This window comes from Octodon degus, unplaced genomic scaffold, assembly GCF_000260255.1.
Source record: "Octodon degus isolate 3935 unplaced genomic scaffold, OctDeg1.0 scaffold00005, whole genome shotgun sequence".
In the NCBI taxonomy this organism is placed as follows: domain Eukaryota; kingdom Metazoa; phylum Chordata; class Mammalia; order Rodentia; family Octodontidae; genus Octodon; species Octodon degus.
The window spans coordinates 8636822-8654440 of record NW_004524581.1 but is presented as its reverse complement, the minus strand read 5'-3'; the positions used below and the strand labels follow the sequence as shown (position 1 = coordinate 8654440).

The following is a 17619-nucleotide window of genomic DNA, read 5'->3' as shown; positions in this document are numbered from 1 at the left end:
CTAAGAAGAATATATGCAGTGTATTATTTGTTGAAACTGTACTTGCGATTTGATTTGAAACTCTCATTGCTATCTGTTTATCAATAAAATTTTGGAAAAAAAAAAAAGAAAAAAAAAAAAAAAAAAAAAGAGTCTCAGTTTTCTTTGTCTTGGTTAAGAGGATCCCCTATCTCCCTTGAATTCTCTCCTGTGTCCTCAAAGATAATAAAACCCTCTCTTTTCCCCTCTTAGTTCTGTTTCTCTGTGTCACTGCCGAAAAACCTAACAGGAATCACTCGAGTTTCAGGGACAGAATGGACAAGATCTCAGAATGAGATCAGATGTCCTGATTAGGCCCTCAGAATCTGCCCTGTTTCTTGTAAACTCCCGGATGTCTATGATGCTGGCTGATTCCCTTAGAGCCCTGTGCCTTTCCCAAGGCTACATAGTATCCCAGAGAAAGAGGAGGGTTAGGTTTCAGCCCTTGGGATCCTTGCTCCACAGCTCCCCACTGGACCCTTCTATGTACCCCCTATAAATTATGTTCATCGAAGTTATGGTAGGATTCTCACTTCTGGTTTCCGGTTCTCAAACTTGGTGCACACTGGGAATATCTGGGAACTTTAATAAAAGATTTGCAAAATGCTTTCTGTGAAGTAAGTGGTACGAGAAGTAGCTTCTCCAGCAGCCCTGTGCTGAGTGGCTTCACTAAGGAACTCCACTTAAGAAGGGAGCTCTCTGTCTGCCTGAGAGTCACTTTGCTTGATCCAAAGCCGACTGCATGTGTGAACCAACTGCATTTGTGAAACCCCAGACTGGGAAGGAAGTTTCCTGCTATGCTAGCAGCTCACTCAGTGCCTCTGAATGATTGGGGAGTCACCAAGGAGCTGGAGCCGTTATTAAAACATGTGACTGTGTAGGACATGATGGTGCACTCCTGCAATCCAGCACTCTGGAAGGCTGAGGCAGGAGAATCGCAAGTTCAAACTCAGACTGTACATCTTAGTGAGACCCTGTCTCAAAAAAATAATAAGAAAGGGCTGGGCATATATAGCTCAGTGCAAAGGTTCTCAGTTCAAACCCCAGTACTGAAAAAAAAAAAAAAAAAAAAAAAAAAAAAAAAAAAAAAAAAAAAAAAAAAAAAAGAAAAAAGAAAGAAAGAGTTCAACCATGTCTAAAAACACTTATTAAATAGTGTCTTCAACATAGTGCAATGAGGGACAACTGGGAAGGGGCTAAAGGCAGAAGGACCAAAGGCTCAGCAGCAGAGAGGAGACCTAAAGCCACACTCAGCACCTCCCTTTCCCACAGAACCGATGCTGCCCAGGAGGGAGGCCTTAACATAGACAAGTACGATGCCCAATCCACTGGAGGCCAAGCTCCTAGGAGGAGGGGTGAACAGGGGGGCAGGGCCCAAGTGGACCAGGGTCTTCCCTCTACAGGGCAGGAAACTGAAATGAAGTAGTGTGGCCCAAATCACACACTTGGGCAAAGGAGGGAGCCAGGGCTTGAGCCAGCTGTTTCCAGAGCCCTGGGCCCTGGGCTTGGGAGCTGTCAGGCTGACCCATCCGGATTCCAGAGCCCCACGTCAGTGCCCCCCCTAACGTCGCTGTCAGGCCACACGGGGAAGGCCAGCAAGGGCTAGTCAAAGTCACAGCCAAGTCTCCTCGGAATGGGGCAGGTGGCCCTCAAAGGGAGCAGCCCACAGCACAGAACCCACAGTGCATCCAAGCGAAACCTTCAAGTCTGCAGCCTCCACACCCTGCAGTTCTCCACCGGCCCAGCCATGGTTTACCGCTTTCCTGATAGGATTCCCAGATCCTTAATCTGAGTATTTTTTTTTTTACCAAAGTGACTGAGGTCTAGAACACAAAGACCTGCCTAGCAACCTGGAACTCACTATGTAGCCTCAGACTTCCAGTGATCCTTACACCTTAGCCTCCCAAGTGCTGGGATTACAGTGGTGTACTACTGTAATTCTCTCTCTCTCTCTCTCTCTCTCTCTCTCTCTCTCTCTCTCTCTCTCTCGTCTCTCTCTCTCAGAAATGGACCTCAGAACTCAGGAGGCTGAGGCAGGAGGATCACCACAAACTCAAGAACAGCCTGGGCTACACAGTGAGTACAAGGCCAGCCTGGACTGCAGAGTGAAACCCTGACTCAAAAAACAAAAGAACCTTATTGTGTCCCAAACCAAATCACCACCCAGCAGGACTACTGGATCATGTCTAGAAAAGATAGAAAAGTTTAAACTTCTAGCCACTCACCTCACCGGTGCCTCTGCCTGTCCCTGTAGGCTGCACTCAAGGAGGCTGGGGCTTGCTTGGGATCTGGCCTTTCAAGGAAAGGGGCTGGATTTCCTGACATCCAGCAAAGTCATCTGGGGACAGTTTAAGGGTCTTTTACATACAATAGGACTGGCCTTAGCTGACTGCCTGACCCAATGCAGGGGCTCAGAGATATCTTTCCTGTGGATCCTACCTGCAGGCCACTCTGGAGGAACAGGGTAGAAGGTCAACGTGTCTACACTCTGTAGCCTTTAGCCTTTGTGGTCGAGGATGAATCTCTCCCGTTGGTGACTGGGAAGAGACCACTGGAAGGCCTTGCTTTAGCTCTGTGGCAGAGCACTTGCCAAGTGTGCTTCCAGCCCTAGGTCCACAGCCTCATCCTACTCTGGCCCTCAGCTTGCCCATCTCTAACATTAACTCTCTGTATCCCCCTGGCCAGCATTCTCCAAAGGTTTCTCAGATCTTTAGAGTCCAGCATCCCCTGGTCCTGCGGAAACCTCAAGGGTGGCCTTGGAGGACCTTGAAGGTAAAAGTGTGGAAGGCAGAGAGCATTGCCTTAGCGAGACAGAGAGGCCTGCTCCTCCTGCCCAAGATACAATCAATCCTTTCTGGGTCAAAGGGCCTTGGAATAACACAGGAGCAGGCCCCTCCAGAAGCTTCGGAGCTATGGTGATGCTGGATCCAACAGCTGGGGAATGAGCTCTGCAGCAAGCACAAGGACCCCAGTTCAGTCCATGCTGGCCCTGGAAACAGGCGTGGTGCTGAGACAGGAGGATCACTACGAGTCTGAAATGAGTAGTGAGACCCTGTATCTAATTAATTAATTAATTAATTAAAATTAAATAAATGAGACAAACTCTGAGTCCTCTGAGATGAGCAAGTTGGAGGGGCCCCTGCCTCGGCCCCCTCCCATGTAAAACAAGTGAGATCATTCTAGGTCATCAGAAACCAAGAAGAGACCGAATCCAGTGTGGGACAGTCCAGGTGGGAGACAGGGACTTCCACGCAGGGCAAGGCAGGGAGAGGCTCTGCAGGACAGGGAGGGGGGCGTGGCAAAGAAGGGTGAGGACAGTGAGCGGCTGGGTCCCAGGGGCAAGCGGGGCCTCACCCCCAAGGAGCCTCCCTTGGAGTCCAGGAGTGGAAGGCGGCCTGGGACACACTGTGGTGCTGCGGGCCTCGTCTTCCTGTGCCTACCCCTCCCCAACGCCCCTTGCTGTCCTACACATAAATCCGGCCTTTCTCAGCTTTGCCGCACAGCCCCTCCCCCTGGAATGCGGGCGGAGAGTCCCACCCTTCTCTGCGACAGGCTTTGCTCCAACACGGAGGATGCGACCGTCACATCTCCACAGTGGCCGCCCCTGTCCTGTCCTCCCCTCCCGCTCCCAGCCCCCTCTGTGCTTGGGTTTCTAACCTCCTCTAACCACAGAGGCATTTGTGTGGCTGTTTATTCCTAGATGTCACATCCCCGAGAGTTTGGGTCACTGTTGAGCCTCAACACCTGGAGCTATGCCCCGACACTTGTAGGACAGAATAAAGCCTAGAGAAGGCAGCTCTGTTCCCAGATGCAAGAGGAAGGTGGTTTTGGAGGGAGATGGCCAGCAGGAGCAGGGACCCTGGGGGCAGGCTGGGTGGCTGCAGAGCCTGACAGTCCCCTTCTCAGTTTGAACTCTCCTGGCACTTTGTGTCCCTCGGAGCTACCGTCCTGGAACCCGAACCCAGACCTGCCCTTCTCCTGTCTCCTTCCTATTTGGCATCCTTAAGGGGCGACAGGTCATTTCTGACTCTATGCCCAGATCTCCAAATTCTCTGTAAAATATGAACAAGCAGCCAATCTAAATTTATCTAGAATTTAGTATATTGTTTTCACTTCCTTTTTTGGGCGGGGGCAGGGGAGGATATTGGACATCAAACTCAGGACCTCACGCTTGCCAGGAAGGTGCTGCACCGCTGGACTAAATCCTTGGCCACTTCACTTCTATTTTTGACAGATAATTTATATACTATAGTGTTCACCCCTTTAAAATATATGACTAAATGGTCTTTCACATGTTTCTAGCCATCACCACTAATTCTAGAACATTCCATCACTGCAAAAAGAACTTCCGAATCATTAGAGCAGCCCTCCATTTGCCAGCTCAGGAATGATCTATTTTCTTCCTAGAAATGGAATGTGCTGCTTTTGTGGCTGGCCACATTGCTTGGCATAGTGTTTGTGAGGTTTACCTTTGTTGTAGGATGCTTCAGCCTTCTATGCCTTTTCATTCCATGGTATGGAAGCACTACAATTTGTAAGACCAACATTTTTTTTGTGGTACCAGGAACTGAACTCAGGACCTTGCGCTTGCCAGACAAGCACTTATTCCACTGAGCTATCTCCCTGGCCCCAGCACCACAGTTTGTTCATCCATTCTTCTGTTGACAGGCTTTTGATACCACTCTTTAACTGCCAGGAACACGTGGGACAAGTTTTGTGTGGACACAAACTGTATTTTCAATTCTGTCGGGTGCGCATCTAGCAGGAGTGGAATCGCTGGGTCATTTGGGATCTCTATATTTAGCTTTTGGAGGAACTGCTGTACTGCTTGCTGAAGCTTCGCCTCCGTGCGGTTTTGCTGATGGAGAAACTGACAGCGGGAGGGCAGAGAAGTGAGATGGTGAGCTTGGCCTGGGGGCTGGGAGGGGCGGGCCGGGGGCAGGGGCTGCTCTGAGAAAGGATCTTCTGCTCCGAGAGCATTGTGGCCATTCAGTAAAGCTTTGGGCACTGCCATGGAAGTCACCAAGACGCTGTTGCCGTAGCCACCGCCTCCCTGGAGACTGTGTCTACAGGAGAAATGGGGAGCTGGAATCACCATGTTGGCAGGCACACAGTGAAGGCTCTGAGAGGGCACACACTGGGCACTCCATATTCTGTACAGCGGCCGAGAAGTATGCTTGGTCACAGGCAAAAGTGGTTCTGCACACCCTCAAGAAGACCAAGCTGTGACGTACCTTGCTGATACATCGTCTTCTGTGCAGGGCCTTGTGGCATTGTGGAGGGGGAGGGAGTATGTTGGTGGGAATGCATTGTGTGTGTGTGTGTGTGTGTGTGTGTGTGTGTGTGTGTGTGTTACTGGGGCTGGAACCCAGAAGTGGTCCTCTTCACTAGGTTGTCTAGGCTGTTCTTAAAGATAAAGTCCTCCTACCTTGTAATACCTGGGATTACAAGTGTTTGCCATCACCCACAGGAAGAATTTTTAAGATATCCTTTGTCTTAACTCCCCATTCATTAATGCAAACCCAGGAAATTCTCAAGAACAAAGGTCAGAGGAGAACGTGCCTTCTCTCGAAACTGAGGCTGATGACAAGGCATGACACTCTGGGAATTACACAATCTCACCATGTGCATTTCTTATTAACTCCCTGGGTGCAGCGAAGGGAATACTTCTGTTTCTGTTCCTGATTAGTAAAAACAGCAAGAGAAGAATCCATAGGGTTGGGAGAGGAAAACTTCCCGAACAGTAAATCCCTCGTACTCGCACTGGTGCTACTCGAGATAGCCATCAGAGGACACTCCTGGCTGGTTTTCCGCCTGACCCCGTGTACTTCCTGAACTCCCCTGTATCCGTGGGTTGCGTTTGGGCAGGGGCCTGGCTCCCTGGCAGCACTGCCCAGCCCACGTCTGTGCTTTGCAGGACACTGCTTCATCCAGACTTTGAAGGCGATTAAATGAGGCCCAGGCTGTCTCAGCAGCGTCCTGGTCCGACGGCTGCAGGGAGCAGAGCAGGGCGATGGTTCAGGTCTGCCTGGCTCCACGCCGAGCACATTCAGCTCTGACCCCACCCCACACAGCTTTACTTTCTCTACTTTTTCTTGCCCAAATTTTGAAGTAGGACAGGAGTGACAAACTGTAGCTTCAAGGAGCTCATAATCTACTTAAGGAGAGAAGATGAACTCACTGAAAGCATCTCCTTCTCTGTTACACCAGGCTGGCCTCAAACTCTCATCATCAATCCTCCTGCCTCAGCCTCCTGAGTGCTGGGATCAAGGGACATGTCACCACACCTGGCAAGAAGGGTTTAAGAACTTTATAAGGCTTGGTGGCTTGAACTCACCCTACTACCCTCCAAGCAGGAACTATTGATCACTCCACCCATTTTCTTTTTCTTTTTTTGGCAGAACCGGGGATTGAACTCAGGCCATTGCGCTTGCCAGGGAAGCACTTATTCCACTGAGCCATCTCCCTGGCCCCACTTTTCTTTTCTTTCTTTCTTCTTTCTTTCTTTTCTTTTCTTTTTTGTTTTTTTTGAAAGGAGTCTCTCCTCTAGGTGAACTTCCATAAGCCTGAACTCCTTATTCATACTGAGAGGAGATCACAGCAATTTTCCTACTGCGATGAGCAAGAATCTAAATGTCACACATATACTGTAAGTGGCTTCTAATTTTTCTTCTGCGACAATTTCAAGAGGCAGCGAGGGCCAGGGAGTTAGCTCAGTAGATTAAGTGCTTGCCTGGCAAGTGCAAGGTCCAGAGTTCAATCCCCGGTACTGAAAAAAAGAAAAAAAAAAAAAAAAAAAGAGGCAGCGAGGTCACTGTCCATGGAGTGGCGAAAAGCAGCAACTGCTTCACTGTGGTTTGTGTGTCAGAGGACAGTTAAGGGAATTTTGTGCAGGTGGAGCCCCTGGACATGAGTCCAGAGGACTCGGAGGGCAGAATTGAAACCAACCTTTGTGTCATAGACTCATCCCAAGATAAAGCAAATTAACTGTGCCAGCAAGATCGAAGGCAGGGGATTTCCTACTGATTTAAGGAAACATGAGAATAAGCTCTTCACTCAGCAGTCTACATTTCCCTCAAAATTTATACAATTTGACCATGAATTGAAAAATTGATCATCAGCAGGAAGGAGTTGGTTTCCCTCTGTTGGTGGCTAAAATTGACCAATAAGAAAAGCCGGAGAGCAAGACAGAAAAAAGAGGGATGAGCTGGCCAGCCCTCGACGCCCAGAGAAAGTCAGAGACAGGACCTGGGACGTCACTGAGCCCCATGCAGTCTGGACACTCCAGGGCTTTGGCCCAGCCCTTAAAGACAGACTTGCTGAGCAGCAACTGAAGGGTGACGTGTGCATGAAATGGGCGGGGCTTCAGGAAGCCTAGCGCTCAGGCACAAGTCCCGGAAGCGCAGGTGCGGACCCCGCTGCGTGAGCATTCTGTGCCCTGTGGGGACATCTGCCCAACTGAGAGATGAACCTGAAAGCACAGTCCCCACTCACTCCCTGATTAGTAGGTGGGGATGTTGGGGACCATGGACCGCCCTTCACTTATTTCCAGTAGGGCCGTTGAACTGCAGGACAGCAGCCGGTCCTGGGCCACATGGCAAGTGCTGAGAAGAGGCCACCACCAGGCAGCCCACTTTTCTTCACGTGTCAGGAAGCGGTCACTCTACAGTCACCTTGATTTTGTTCCCATTAAAATCCCAACCTTGAGACTGGGCGTGGTTGGCCGGGGATATGGCTCAGTGGAATAAGCACTTCCCTGGCAAGTGCAAGGGTCTGAGTTCAATCCTGGTTCCGGAAGGAAAAAAAAAAAAATACTAAGAGACTGGGCGTGGTGGCACACACCTGTAATCCCAGCTCTTGGGAGGCTGTAAAGAGGCGGATCACTTCGAGTCCAATCTAGTAGTGAGACCCTGAACACCCTGCAGACCCTTCCCTAAAATAAAATAAAATAAAATAAAATAAAATAAAATAAAGAGTCCAATAAAATCCCAGCCCTTCCTCCGCTTGAGGAAGAAATCTGTAAGATATAGAAGAGAATCAAAGACTAACTTTCCCACAGGAAAAGAAAGACACAGGCCTCAGGGAAAAACCTTGCTGATCTCTAAGGGGAAGTCAGGGGAGGAGAATTGAAGGGGACCCAAGACCTCTCTGTCACTTTTTGTCCCCATACCCTGTACTGGTTTCTCTCTACCAGTTAGTGCCCTGGTATGGGACCAGAAGTGGGGGCTACACATCTCCTGTCCCACTTCCTCCTCGCCTCCCATCCCCAAAGGAGACAGTTGAAGGAGGAAAGTGCAGCAGACAAGTCACCCTGGACCTGGGGACCTGGAGTCCTGCCTTTGCCGTCCCCCGGCCAGCCATGGGTCCTGGAGGGTTTGATCCACCTTTCTGGCTTGGGTCCATCCTTCCCACACACGGAGCTTCCCCTCTGTGTGACCAGCGTAGCACACATGGGTAGACTCCGAGTGATACATGATGTCCTTTGAGAGGTCAGGTCCTCAGGAAGGAAAAGGGAGCCAAGGCACAGTGGCGTGCACTGGTAATCCCAGCACTCGGAGAAGCTGAGGCAGGAGGATCACAGTTTGATTCCGGCCTGGGCAACTTAATGACTTAGAGAGAAATCCTTTCTTGAAATAAAAATTAGAAAGAGTTGGGGATCTAGCTCAGTGCCAAGGCCTAAGGTTCAATCCCCAGTACCATAAATAATGATAATGATGATGATGATGATTAATGTCTGAGGTCCGTGTTCTCTGGCTTTAGGCAGCCTGTGGCCACTTCCTGAGTTGGTTGTTTGAGGTAGCTTTGTGTAACCGTTACCTCAGGAACCTCCCTCTTGAAGCTCAAACATGGCTCAGACACCCAGGATTCTTGCCACTGACAGCTATTCTATAAGCATTAACAAAGGCTTGTTTTGGCTGCTAGGCTGAGAAGCCGTGGTCACCACAGTGACACTGCCACGTCTCACCAACTGGTCACCAGGGCATGTCCTCCACATGTTTATGTCCATGCGGGGCGCTGGGGATGAATTGGGCCACGGGGGCTTTTCTCTAGCCCGGCCTTCCTTCTCAAGGGGAGGAAGGTTCGCTCTGCTTTGCTCTTTCTCAGTACTGAGGTTTAAACTGAGGGGCTTATCTGTGCTAAGTTACATCTGCAGCCCTTTTAAACTATTTTTTACTTTGAGATAGAATCTCACCAAGTCACCCAAGCTAGGCTTAAACTTGTGATCTTCCTATGTCAGCCTCCTGGAGCTTGAGGCTGGGAGTCGACTTTAACAAGAATTGACCCTGAGACTCTCCATCCCGGCTGAAAGCCAACCAAAGGCATTTGCGCTGGTTCCCGGAAGTGGTGTCCAAGTGAGCCCCCATACCCAGGACAGATGGCTGTCACTGGGGTCCCACCCCACTCTGTTCCCAGTAGCCCATGCCCCTAAGTCAATCTGCCTGCTCCAAACTTGCTACGTGCCCCCCATCTGCGAGGCTGGGTGTCCTCTTTCTCGGGGTACCCAGCCCTTCTCTGGCCATGGAGGTGACCAGGTGGGACAGGGCCTGGCTGGGCACAAGGCCTGAGTCTCTGACCTCAAGAAGACTATGTATGAGGCCAACAGGGACCCAAGGAGCTGGTGAGGGGCCGGTGGGTCCTGCCCCTATGCCACTGTTAATAGTAAAAGAGGGGAGAGGAGGGTCAGTGGGAAGCCAGCAGTCGGGTCCAGGACATGTGCCCAGGCTCTGAGGCTGATGGCTATCCCCAATCCTAGCATTCCTCTTTATTATTTAATTCAGTTATTTGTGATACTGGAGAGTGAACTCAGGGCCTTTGTAATGCTACGTATCCACTCCTGTATTTATTATTATTATTATTATTTTTTTTTTTTTTTTTTTTTTTTTTTTTTTTTTTTTTGTGGAACCTGGGATTGAACTCAGTGTATTTTTTATTCTGAGGCAGTCTCACTGTCCCTAAGTTGCCCAGGCTGGCCCCAACTTGCATCGTTTCCCTCAGCCGCCACCATGCCAGGGCTACAGGTGTGCACCAGCACACAGGGCATGTTCTACTTACTACCTCCATGTTTGCTTCTTCTCTGGCAGGGCTGACCTGGAAGGAAGGGAAGTCCCCTCTGGGGCCTCTCCAGGTCAGCCGAGATGGGCAGCCCACTTCCTCTAGGCCTGGAGGGAGAGGGGTCAGTCAGCAGGTCCTACCGAGGTGAGGGTGTAACCTTTACCCGAAGGTGAAACAAAGTGGGGTTACTGTTTCTTCTGAATGCCACTTTGCCTTCCTTGGGAACAATGAGGTGCCTCCCTGAAGTCCCTTCTCTTCTGTAGCCCTGTGCTTTGATCAGGAAACCGGCTGTCCGGGAAGCCTCCGGAGCCCACGGAGCCTCTTCCCAGACATTGTTTGCTGGGAAGTTTCTAGAGCTGGGGAGGGAACCCGGGCCCACGCACGTGAGAGTCACACACTCTACCACTGAGCTGCACCCCAGGCCCCAAACGCTGTCTTACAACACACAGAAGACCAAGCCCATTTGAGGGTATGCGCCTGCATCCAGGAGAAGCAGAGGAGGAAGAGAAGGAGGAAGAAGAGGAGGAGGAGGAAGAGGGGGTGGGAGCCCCTGAGGTGGCTCCTTAGCAAGCCTGAGCCTGCACAGGACTGCAGCCTGGACACCACAGGCCAGGCTTCCCTTCTTGGGTGCTGATGCGACTGTTCTGGGCAGAGCTGCATCACCCCCCCAGCTTCTCCCCACCTACCTCACCCCGAGCACAACTCCAAGGTCTACACTTCTGCTGGGATCTATGAAACGGTGTCCCCGAGAGCTGCACAAGGAAGTGCCCCCCACTTTCTTGACTTCCCTTCCCTCTATGAGGATTCCTTTCTGAGCTGGGCATGGTCACACACCTGTGATCCCAGCACGCTGGGAGGCCGAGGCAGGGAGGCTACAAGTTCAAGCCCAGCCCAGACAACTAAGAGAGACCCTGTCTCAAAATACAGACTAGAGATGTAACTACAGCCCTGAGGCAAGGGGACCCCTTCTGTTCTCAGCACTTCAGTTCCCTCACGGGGCAGTGACTCCCCCAGCTCAGAGCACTGACTCCTGAAGCACTGACTTCCCCAGTTCAGCCAGTTTGCCTACTGATCTTAGTCCACACAATTTTTTTTTATTTAAAAAAATCTTAATTTTTGTAATCAAACCCACAATGATAAGAACACATGAAACTTACAGTTTCTAAGTCAGTACAGTTGAATTCTGTACAAGGCCAACTCAGCGTGGTAAACAGGGATGCTCTTCCCAAGGTTGACAGCACAGCTTGTTTCCAAAAATTTAATCATCTGTGAGTGATTCCGCAAAAAAAAAAAAAAAAAATCAATCTGTGAGTGTGATTGTGTGTGTGCCAACAGCAGCAATAGCTTTTTCTGGTTCTGTGCTCGTGTGAGCACACTCCATTAAAGAGAAGAAAACCCCAAAACCCTGGAAAACAACAAAGCTCTTGCATAACAGAACTGCTGTGTTGGGGCCGGGGAGAGAGATCAGTAGAATAAGCACTTGTTTGGCAAGCGCAAGGGCCTGAGTTCAATCCCCGGTTCTGGAAAAAAAAAAAAAAAAGAACTGCTGTGTAGCATCTCGTTGCAATGTAGCATCACTTTTTATTAGCTTCTCATTCATCATCTGTAAAGAAAACATTCTAAAGGATTAAAAACAATAAAAGCTAGGTGTGGTTGTGCACACCTATAATCCCAGCACTTGGGAGGCTGAGGCAGGAGGGTCACTTTGAAATGGAGGCTAGCCTGGGCTATGAAACAAGACCCTGTCTTGAAACAAAAGCAAAACAAAACAACTCCCCTATCCCAAACATGAGAAACAGCTCCGATACAGCATGGGGGCCATGGTGCAGCACAAAGCAGGTGGGACTGTGAGGTATTTTTATAGTGTTTACTGTTTCAGCCCCAGAGCTATACCATCAATGAACAAAAGACACAGCTCTCTACCCTCGTGGGGCTCATGCTGGCAGGATGGGGTGGCAGCCTTGGAGACACAAGCCACACATTGTCGTGCTTAAGGACACGGGGCAAAACAAAGGAAGGCAGATGGGCGCTTGGAAGTGGGGTGTGCTCTTGCTGAACAAGGTGTTGGGGTGCCTGTCCAAGAAGTTTACCTCTGAGTGTAAGCTTGAAGGGGAGAGGAGCTGGGGTATAGCTCCCCCTCCCATGAGTCCAGCTGGGGTTGGGACCTAGTGAAAGTGTCCCGCTAGGAGCAAGTGTCCTGTGAGCGATGGGCTGCAGGGGCTGGGTGCACAGAGCAAGCCGCAGAGACCGAACTCGTTTTTCCCGGGAAGAGGCTGCAGCCAGATGGACAGCAATGGTGGTGAGGAGAGAGCCAGGACCTGCAAGCATGGGGACCTGGCCCACCTGAGCTCGGGGTACTCCCATCGTGGCCCTCCGGCCTGTGGTGGGCGACACTCACCCTCTGCTCTCCCCGGTGTTCTTCAAGCATGTTGCTGCACCCTGGGCTTTGCACGCCTCCAGCCTCTGCCTGGGTCTCTCCCCCTGCTTACCCCGGCTGCTCACTCTTGCTGTCACATCATTCAGTGCCGCTTTCAAGCATCACCTCATCCTGGTCTTCCCAGCTCGTCCTATGCTCCCTAAACAATCCCTTCCCTCCACCACCCTGTTCCTACATCCCTGCCCCACTTCCTACTACTCACACCAGGCTAGACACCAATATGTGCAGACCTAGTGACTGCCTCCGTCACTGGCCTGTGGGCTCCATGAGGCAAAGATGGAGTCAGGGTCCCCTGTGACATGGCTCTGTGTCCCCATCAGAGACCAGGCCACCACCTGGCACACGCTAAGCCCTCTGTTCTTCATCTTCTTTGGATTAGAAGCTGCTGAGGAAGTTACCCAGTACTAATCAGATTCTTGGAAATACTGTATCTTTCTTTTCCTTTCTCTTTCTTTCTGTCTGTCTGTCTGTCTGTCTGTCTGTCTGTCTTTCTTTCTTTCCTTCTATATTGAGACAGGGTCTTGCTATGTACTCCAGACTGGCCTTGAACTCACTGTGTAGCCCAGGCTGGCTCATGGAGAGCCTCCTGCCTCAGCCTCCAAAGGGTTAGGGTGAAGGGCATGTGCCACTACACCAGGCTGGAAATATCTTTCTCACAAAAACACACTCTTCAGCTGTACTGGACTAGACAGTGTTTTTCCCCAAAATCCGTGCCCACTAAGAACTTCAGGCTGTGACTTCATATAGCAATAGGATTTCAAAATGTAACCAAGTTGAAATGACGTTCCATTGGGTTGGGGTGGGCTGATGACTCCAGTAAGGGGTGACTGTGGCACAGAGGGACGAGAACATGGGACAGAGGAGGGCCCTGCATGGCTTGGGGCAGGTGCTGGGGCTACGCAGCTGCAGGCCAAGGCTTGGGAGATTTCAGAGCAGCTGGAAGGGAGGGGAGGGTCCCCTCTGCAGCCCCGCAGGAGTGTGGCTCTGCCCCAGCCCTGCCTGTGGCTTCTTGCACCCACAGCACTAAGGGAATAAATGTCTATGGTCGCCAGCAGTGCAGCCCCAGGTACTCTGTCCAGACAGACACACTGGTGTGACTTGCAACTGTGACCACCAGGGCAGCCTTAGAACTTTCCTGCCTTCAGGGGATCAAGACTCCTGGGACAACAGGGCTCCCAGCTGGCTCCCACTGAGATTTCTAGTCCACTCTTGCGACCACACCTCCCAGAAAGGGGAAGGAGTGGGCCTGCAGAGAAGAGTGCTCCGTGACCAGAGGAAAAGGGTGCCGGGTCCTGGCCAGCAGGGCGTCACCTCCTAGCAGCGCTGCCCAGTCGTTTGTAATGCCAGACAGGACTGCATCGCCAGTGCTCTACCCAGTGCTGGGGATGAAATCCAGGACCTGGATCACGCTCTCTACCACCTCCGGCCCTGCAGCCTTTACAAGTAAAAGAAACAGATGAATTTTTTAAATTGTTATTGTTTTGAGACAGGTTCTCACTATGTAATCCAGGCTGCCCTCAATCTCATGATCCTCCTGCTTTTTTATTTTAGGGGGTTGGGTACTGGGAATCAAATTCAGGACCTAGCGCTTGTCAGGCAAGTGCTGTGCTGCTGAGCCTTACTCCCGGCTGATACTCCTGCTTTAGGTTCTCATATGCTGGGATTACAGACATGCACCACCTTGCCCAACTAATGTTCATTCATTCATTCATTTATTGGTACTAGGATAGAACCCAGGGCTTCAAGCGCAAGCACTTCACTGAGCTTCACCCCTAGGTCCACACTAAATCTTCAAGCTCATTTTGTACTGCCAGGCATGGTGGTACATGCCTATATTCCCAGGCAGAAGGCCAAGGCAGGATGATCCCAGTCCTCCCACAACCAAAACCTCCACTTTGCACCCTCAGCACCTCTCAGCACAGACCAGCCGTGTTTCAGAAGTTCAGTGGCTTCACACGGCTAACAGCTAACAGTTAACGTAGTGGAACCAGCTTCTAGATAGCTCAGCTGTGCCGGAGGCCCCCAAGCTCTGGGAAGTTCATGTGTTTCCCTGAAATGCCCAGTTAGAATTTGGAGGTGGTGGCCTCTTCCTCATTAGTGGGCTGATGATTTCAGCAGGGGAACCTGGATCCCCAAAGACTAAGGAACCCTGCGGTGGGCACAAGAGGGCTGTGTCTGCCCTCTTATAGGCCAGGGGTGGTCAGAGAAGGACGTGTCTGGCCCCTGGTCACTGTCACCTGGGACACAGTGCAGACCAGCAGCTGGCTGTGCTCGGCCAGCTGGGATCCATGGGTGATGTCAGCATCAGCAGAGGGGAGTCCATGGGGAAGGAACTAATGTCCAGTACTTTCCGCCCATCCTGGGCCTCCCTGGCTGACACATTCTGGTTCTGTTCTCACAGGAGTTTCCACACAATGGATGAGATTTCTTTATCCCAGGCCCCTCACTTAGTCATCCTAAGCCTCCTCCCCAGGAAACCTCTCCTCCCCAGGCCACCTTCAGGGAAGTGGCTTTGCAGCAGACCGCATCAGAGTCACCTAGGGGCCAGGAGTCCCTCCCTGGCTTTCCTGGATTCTGTGTGTGAGACTTTGGGTTTGGCGTTCTCATCAGGGAAGCTGAATGAGAATAGCTTTCCAGTCACCCAAATGCTGAAGCCACAGCTCGGCTTCAGAGACCCTGGGTAAATTTTCTTTAAGGTATTGAAGCTGTATTTCCTTCCACACAAGAGGGCCAGAGCATGAGGTTAAACCATTCACAGTCTCAGCTGACAGCCCCCTGCCCACCCCACCTCCTGTGCCCCCACCTTCTCCTCTATCCAACATGGAGCTATGCCCTGGTGGCTTGAAGGGAAGATGGAAATGTCACATACCAGCACATTTCAGGTAAAATTCTTCCTTGAATTCCTCCAAAGATACCCAAATAAAGATAACCATAGTTATTTCCCCACAGGGATGGAAAAGCTTATCCCTACAACCAACCCACCCAAAGGTCACGTTCCAGCTTTGCCTGCAAACTCGGGCATTCGGTGCCAACCCCATAAGTCTCTCCCAAAGCCGGTGGCTGGACCCCTGTGGGTCTGCTGGGCAGAATGTGAAGGAACGCTACCCACTGGCTACCCTCAGGAAAAGGCGACATATGTGTAGAAGCACATAAATTTCCAAGCAACAAACTGTTTCAAAAAGTCCCACCCTGGATTACTCCCTAACAGCCCCTGTGGGGCTGCACAAGAATGGAGCCTGGATGTCCCTAACTCCTTTGCCTGGAAGAGGATGGGGAACTTAGCTTCCCAGGACAAGCTGAGGTCCCCAGCAGATTCCTGCTTCCCAGCATGCTCTGCACATCTCCAGTCCCCTCAGCTTTCAGGCCCCTCTGAGTTGCCAGAGGCTGGTACCCTGGATCCTCTTCTTGGGCCTCTTTTCCTGGAAGCTTGAAGCTTGGGTTCCCAGGCAGGGCCTTTGCCTTCTTCGGGGTTGGCTCAGCTGCATGAAAGAGGAGTAGAAGCAGAAATTCAAATCAGCTCTGGGCCTTGACGTCCATGACAACAGCCTGAGCCCTGGTGCAACTCATGTTTAGGTCAGGTCTCATTGAACTTGAAATTGCAAAAGAGAGGAAACAAGTGTTGCTCAGAGCAGCCTAACCACAGTGAGGCACATCTTGTTTGTTATCTGTGTGTGATGCTTCTTGGGTCTCAGAAAACGGCCCTATTGCAAGACAAGCTCTCAGGCCCGGAACTGAGTCTTCCGTACCAGCTCAGCTGGGGGGCGGGCAGAGGCTCTGCACAAGCAGAAGCATTTCCCAAGACCGGGCTCCATTCCGAAGACATAAGCAATCAGCTCATTTAACTATATGTTTTTGAATAAACAAAGATAAAGAACACAACACTTTACACGCTCTATATTTCTCTTTACATAACCTGGAGGTATACATAGTTGATTTCTTTTTAAAGCACAATATTGAAGCCTTTAAAAGGTATGCAGGGCTGGTGACATGGCTCAGTGGTCTAAAGCACCTACTTAGAACAAGCTAAGCTAAGCAAAGCACAGGGACCACGGTTCGATCCCCCAGCACCACATGCCAGCCAGCCCCGCCCCCTGGTGGGCTGAACTGGCCACACACACACAAATAAATAAATAAATCCAATTAAAAAAAAAAAAAGGTATGTAAAGGTTTGGTTAAGTGACTGGCAAATGTATTTGTCACCTGGCATGATGGTGCACACCTGCAATCCCAGCAGTCAGGAGGCTAAGGCAGGAGGACGGCTGTGAGTTCAAAGTTAGCCTGGATACCTAGTGAAATTAAGACCAGCCTGAATTACATGGTGGGACCTTGTCTCAAAAAAAGAAAGCGGCTTTGCATGGCAAGGAAATGGCCTGCCGAGCTCAGCCAGTAGCTGTCCCCTGTGCTGTGTGTTGCTCTCCTAAGCATGCTTCAACTCCAGGTGCTGTTGTGACTACTTACCAGGGCCTGTTCTCCACACTACTTCCCTAAGAATGCGCTGTTTTCTCTGTTTCAAAAAGTTACAGGAGGGGCTGGTGAGATGGCTCAGTGGTCTAAAGCACCTACTTGGAATGGGCTTGGCAAGGCACAGGGACTGCGGTTCAATCCCTCAGCACCACGCCCCCTGGTGGGCTGAGCTGGACACACACACACACACACACACACACACAAATAAATAAAATTTAAAAAAAAAAAGTTACAGAGTCAGCGAGATAGTTCAGTGACTAAGGGCCTGCTTAGGCAAGCTCAAGGACAAGGGTCCCATCCCTGGCACCACATGCCGTGCCAGCCCCACATGCCATGCCAGCCCCACCCCTGGGTGTACTGAGCCGGCCACTGAGACCAGGCATGGTGGCACACACCTGTAATCCCAGTGCTGGGGAGCCTGAAAACAGGAGTATTACAAGTCTGAGTTGCACAGTGTGACCTTGTATCAAATACATAAATTTTAAAAAGTTACAAAAATAAATCTAGGGCTGGTGAGATGACTCAGTGGTCTAAAGCACATACTTAGAACAAGCTAAGCTAAGCAAAAGCACAGGGACCACGGTTCAATTCCCAGCACCACATGCCAGCCAGCCCCGCCCCCTGGTGGGCTGAACTGGCCACACACA

General features: G+C 50.8%; 2 protein-coding genes across 2 annotated transcripts in view; both read right to left on the bottom strand.

The window, feature by feature from the left end:
* Srgn (serglycin) overlaps positions 1-2278 on the bottom strand; it is a 32006-nt gene extending 29728 nt beyond the window's left edge. The window contains exon 1 of the mRNA XM_004624359.2: positions 2244-2278. The gene's annotated coding sequence lies outside the window, so the exon portion shown is untranslated. The remainder of the gene's footprint in view (positions 1-2243) is intronic.
* The window catches only part of Kif1bp (KIF1 binding protein), a gene marked incomplete at its 5' end in the record, with an annotated part of 88454 nt that overhangs the window by 17037 nt on the left and 53798 nt on the right, over positions 1-17619 (bottom strand). Inside the window, one exon of the mRNA XM_023723124.1 lies at positions 4698-5084. Coding sequence (XP_023578892.1) covers positions 4698-5084 — 387 coding nt within the window. The remainder of the gene's footprint in view (positions 1-4697; positions 5085-17619) is intronic.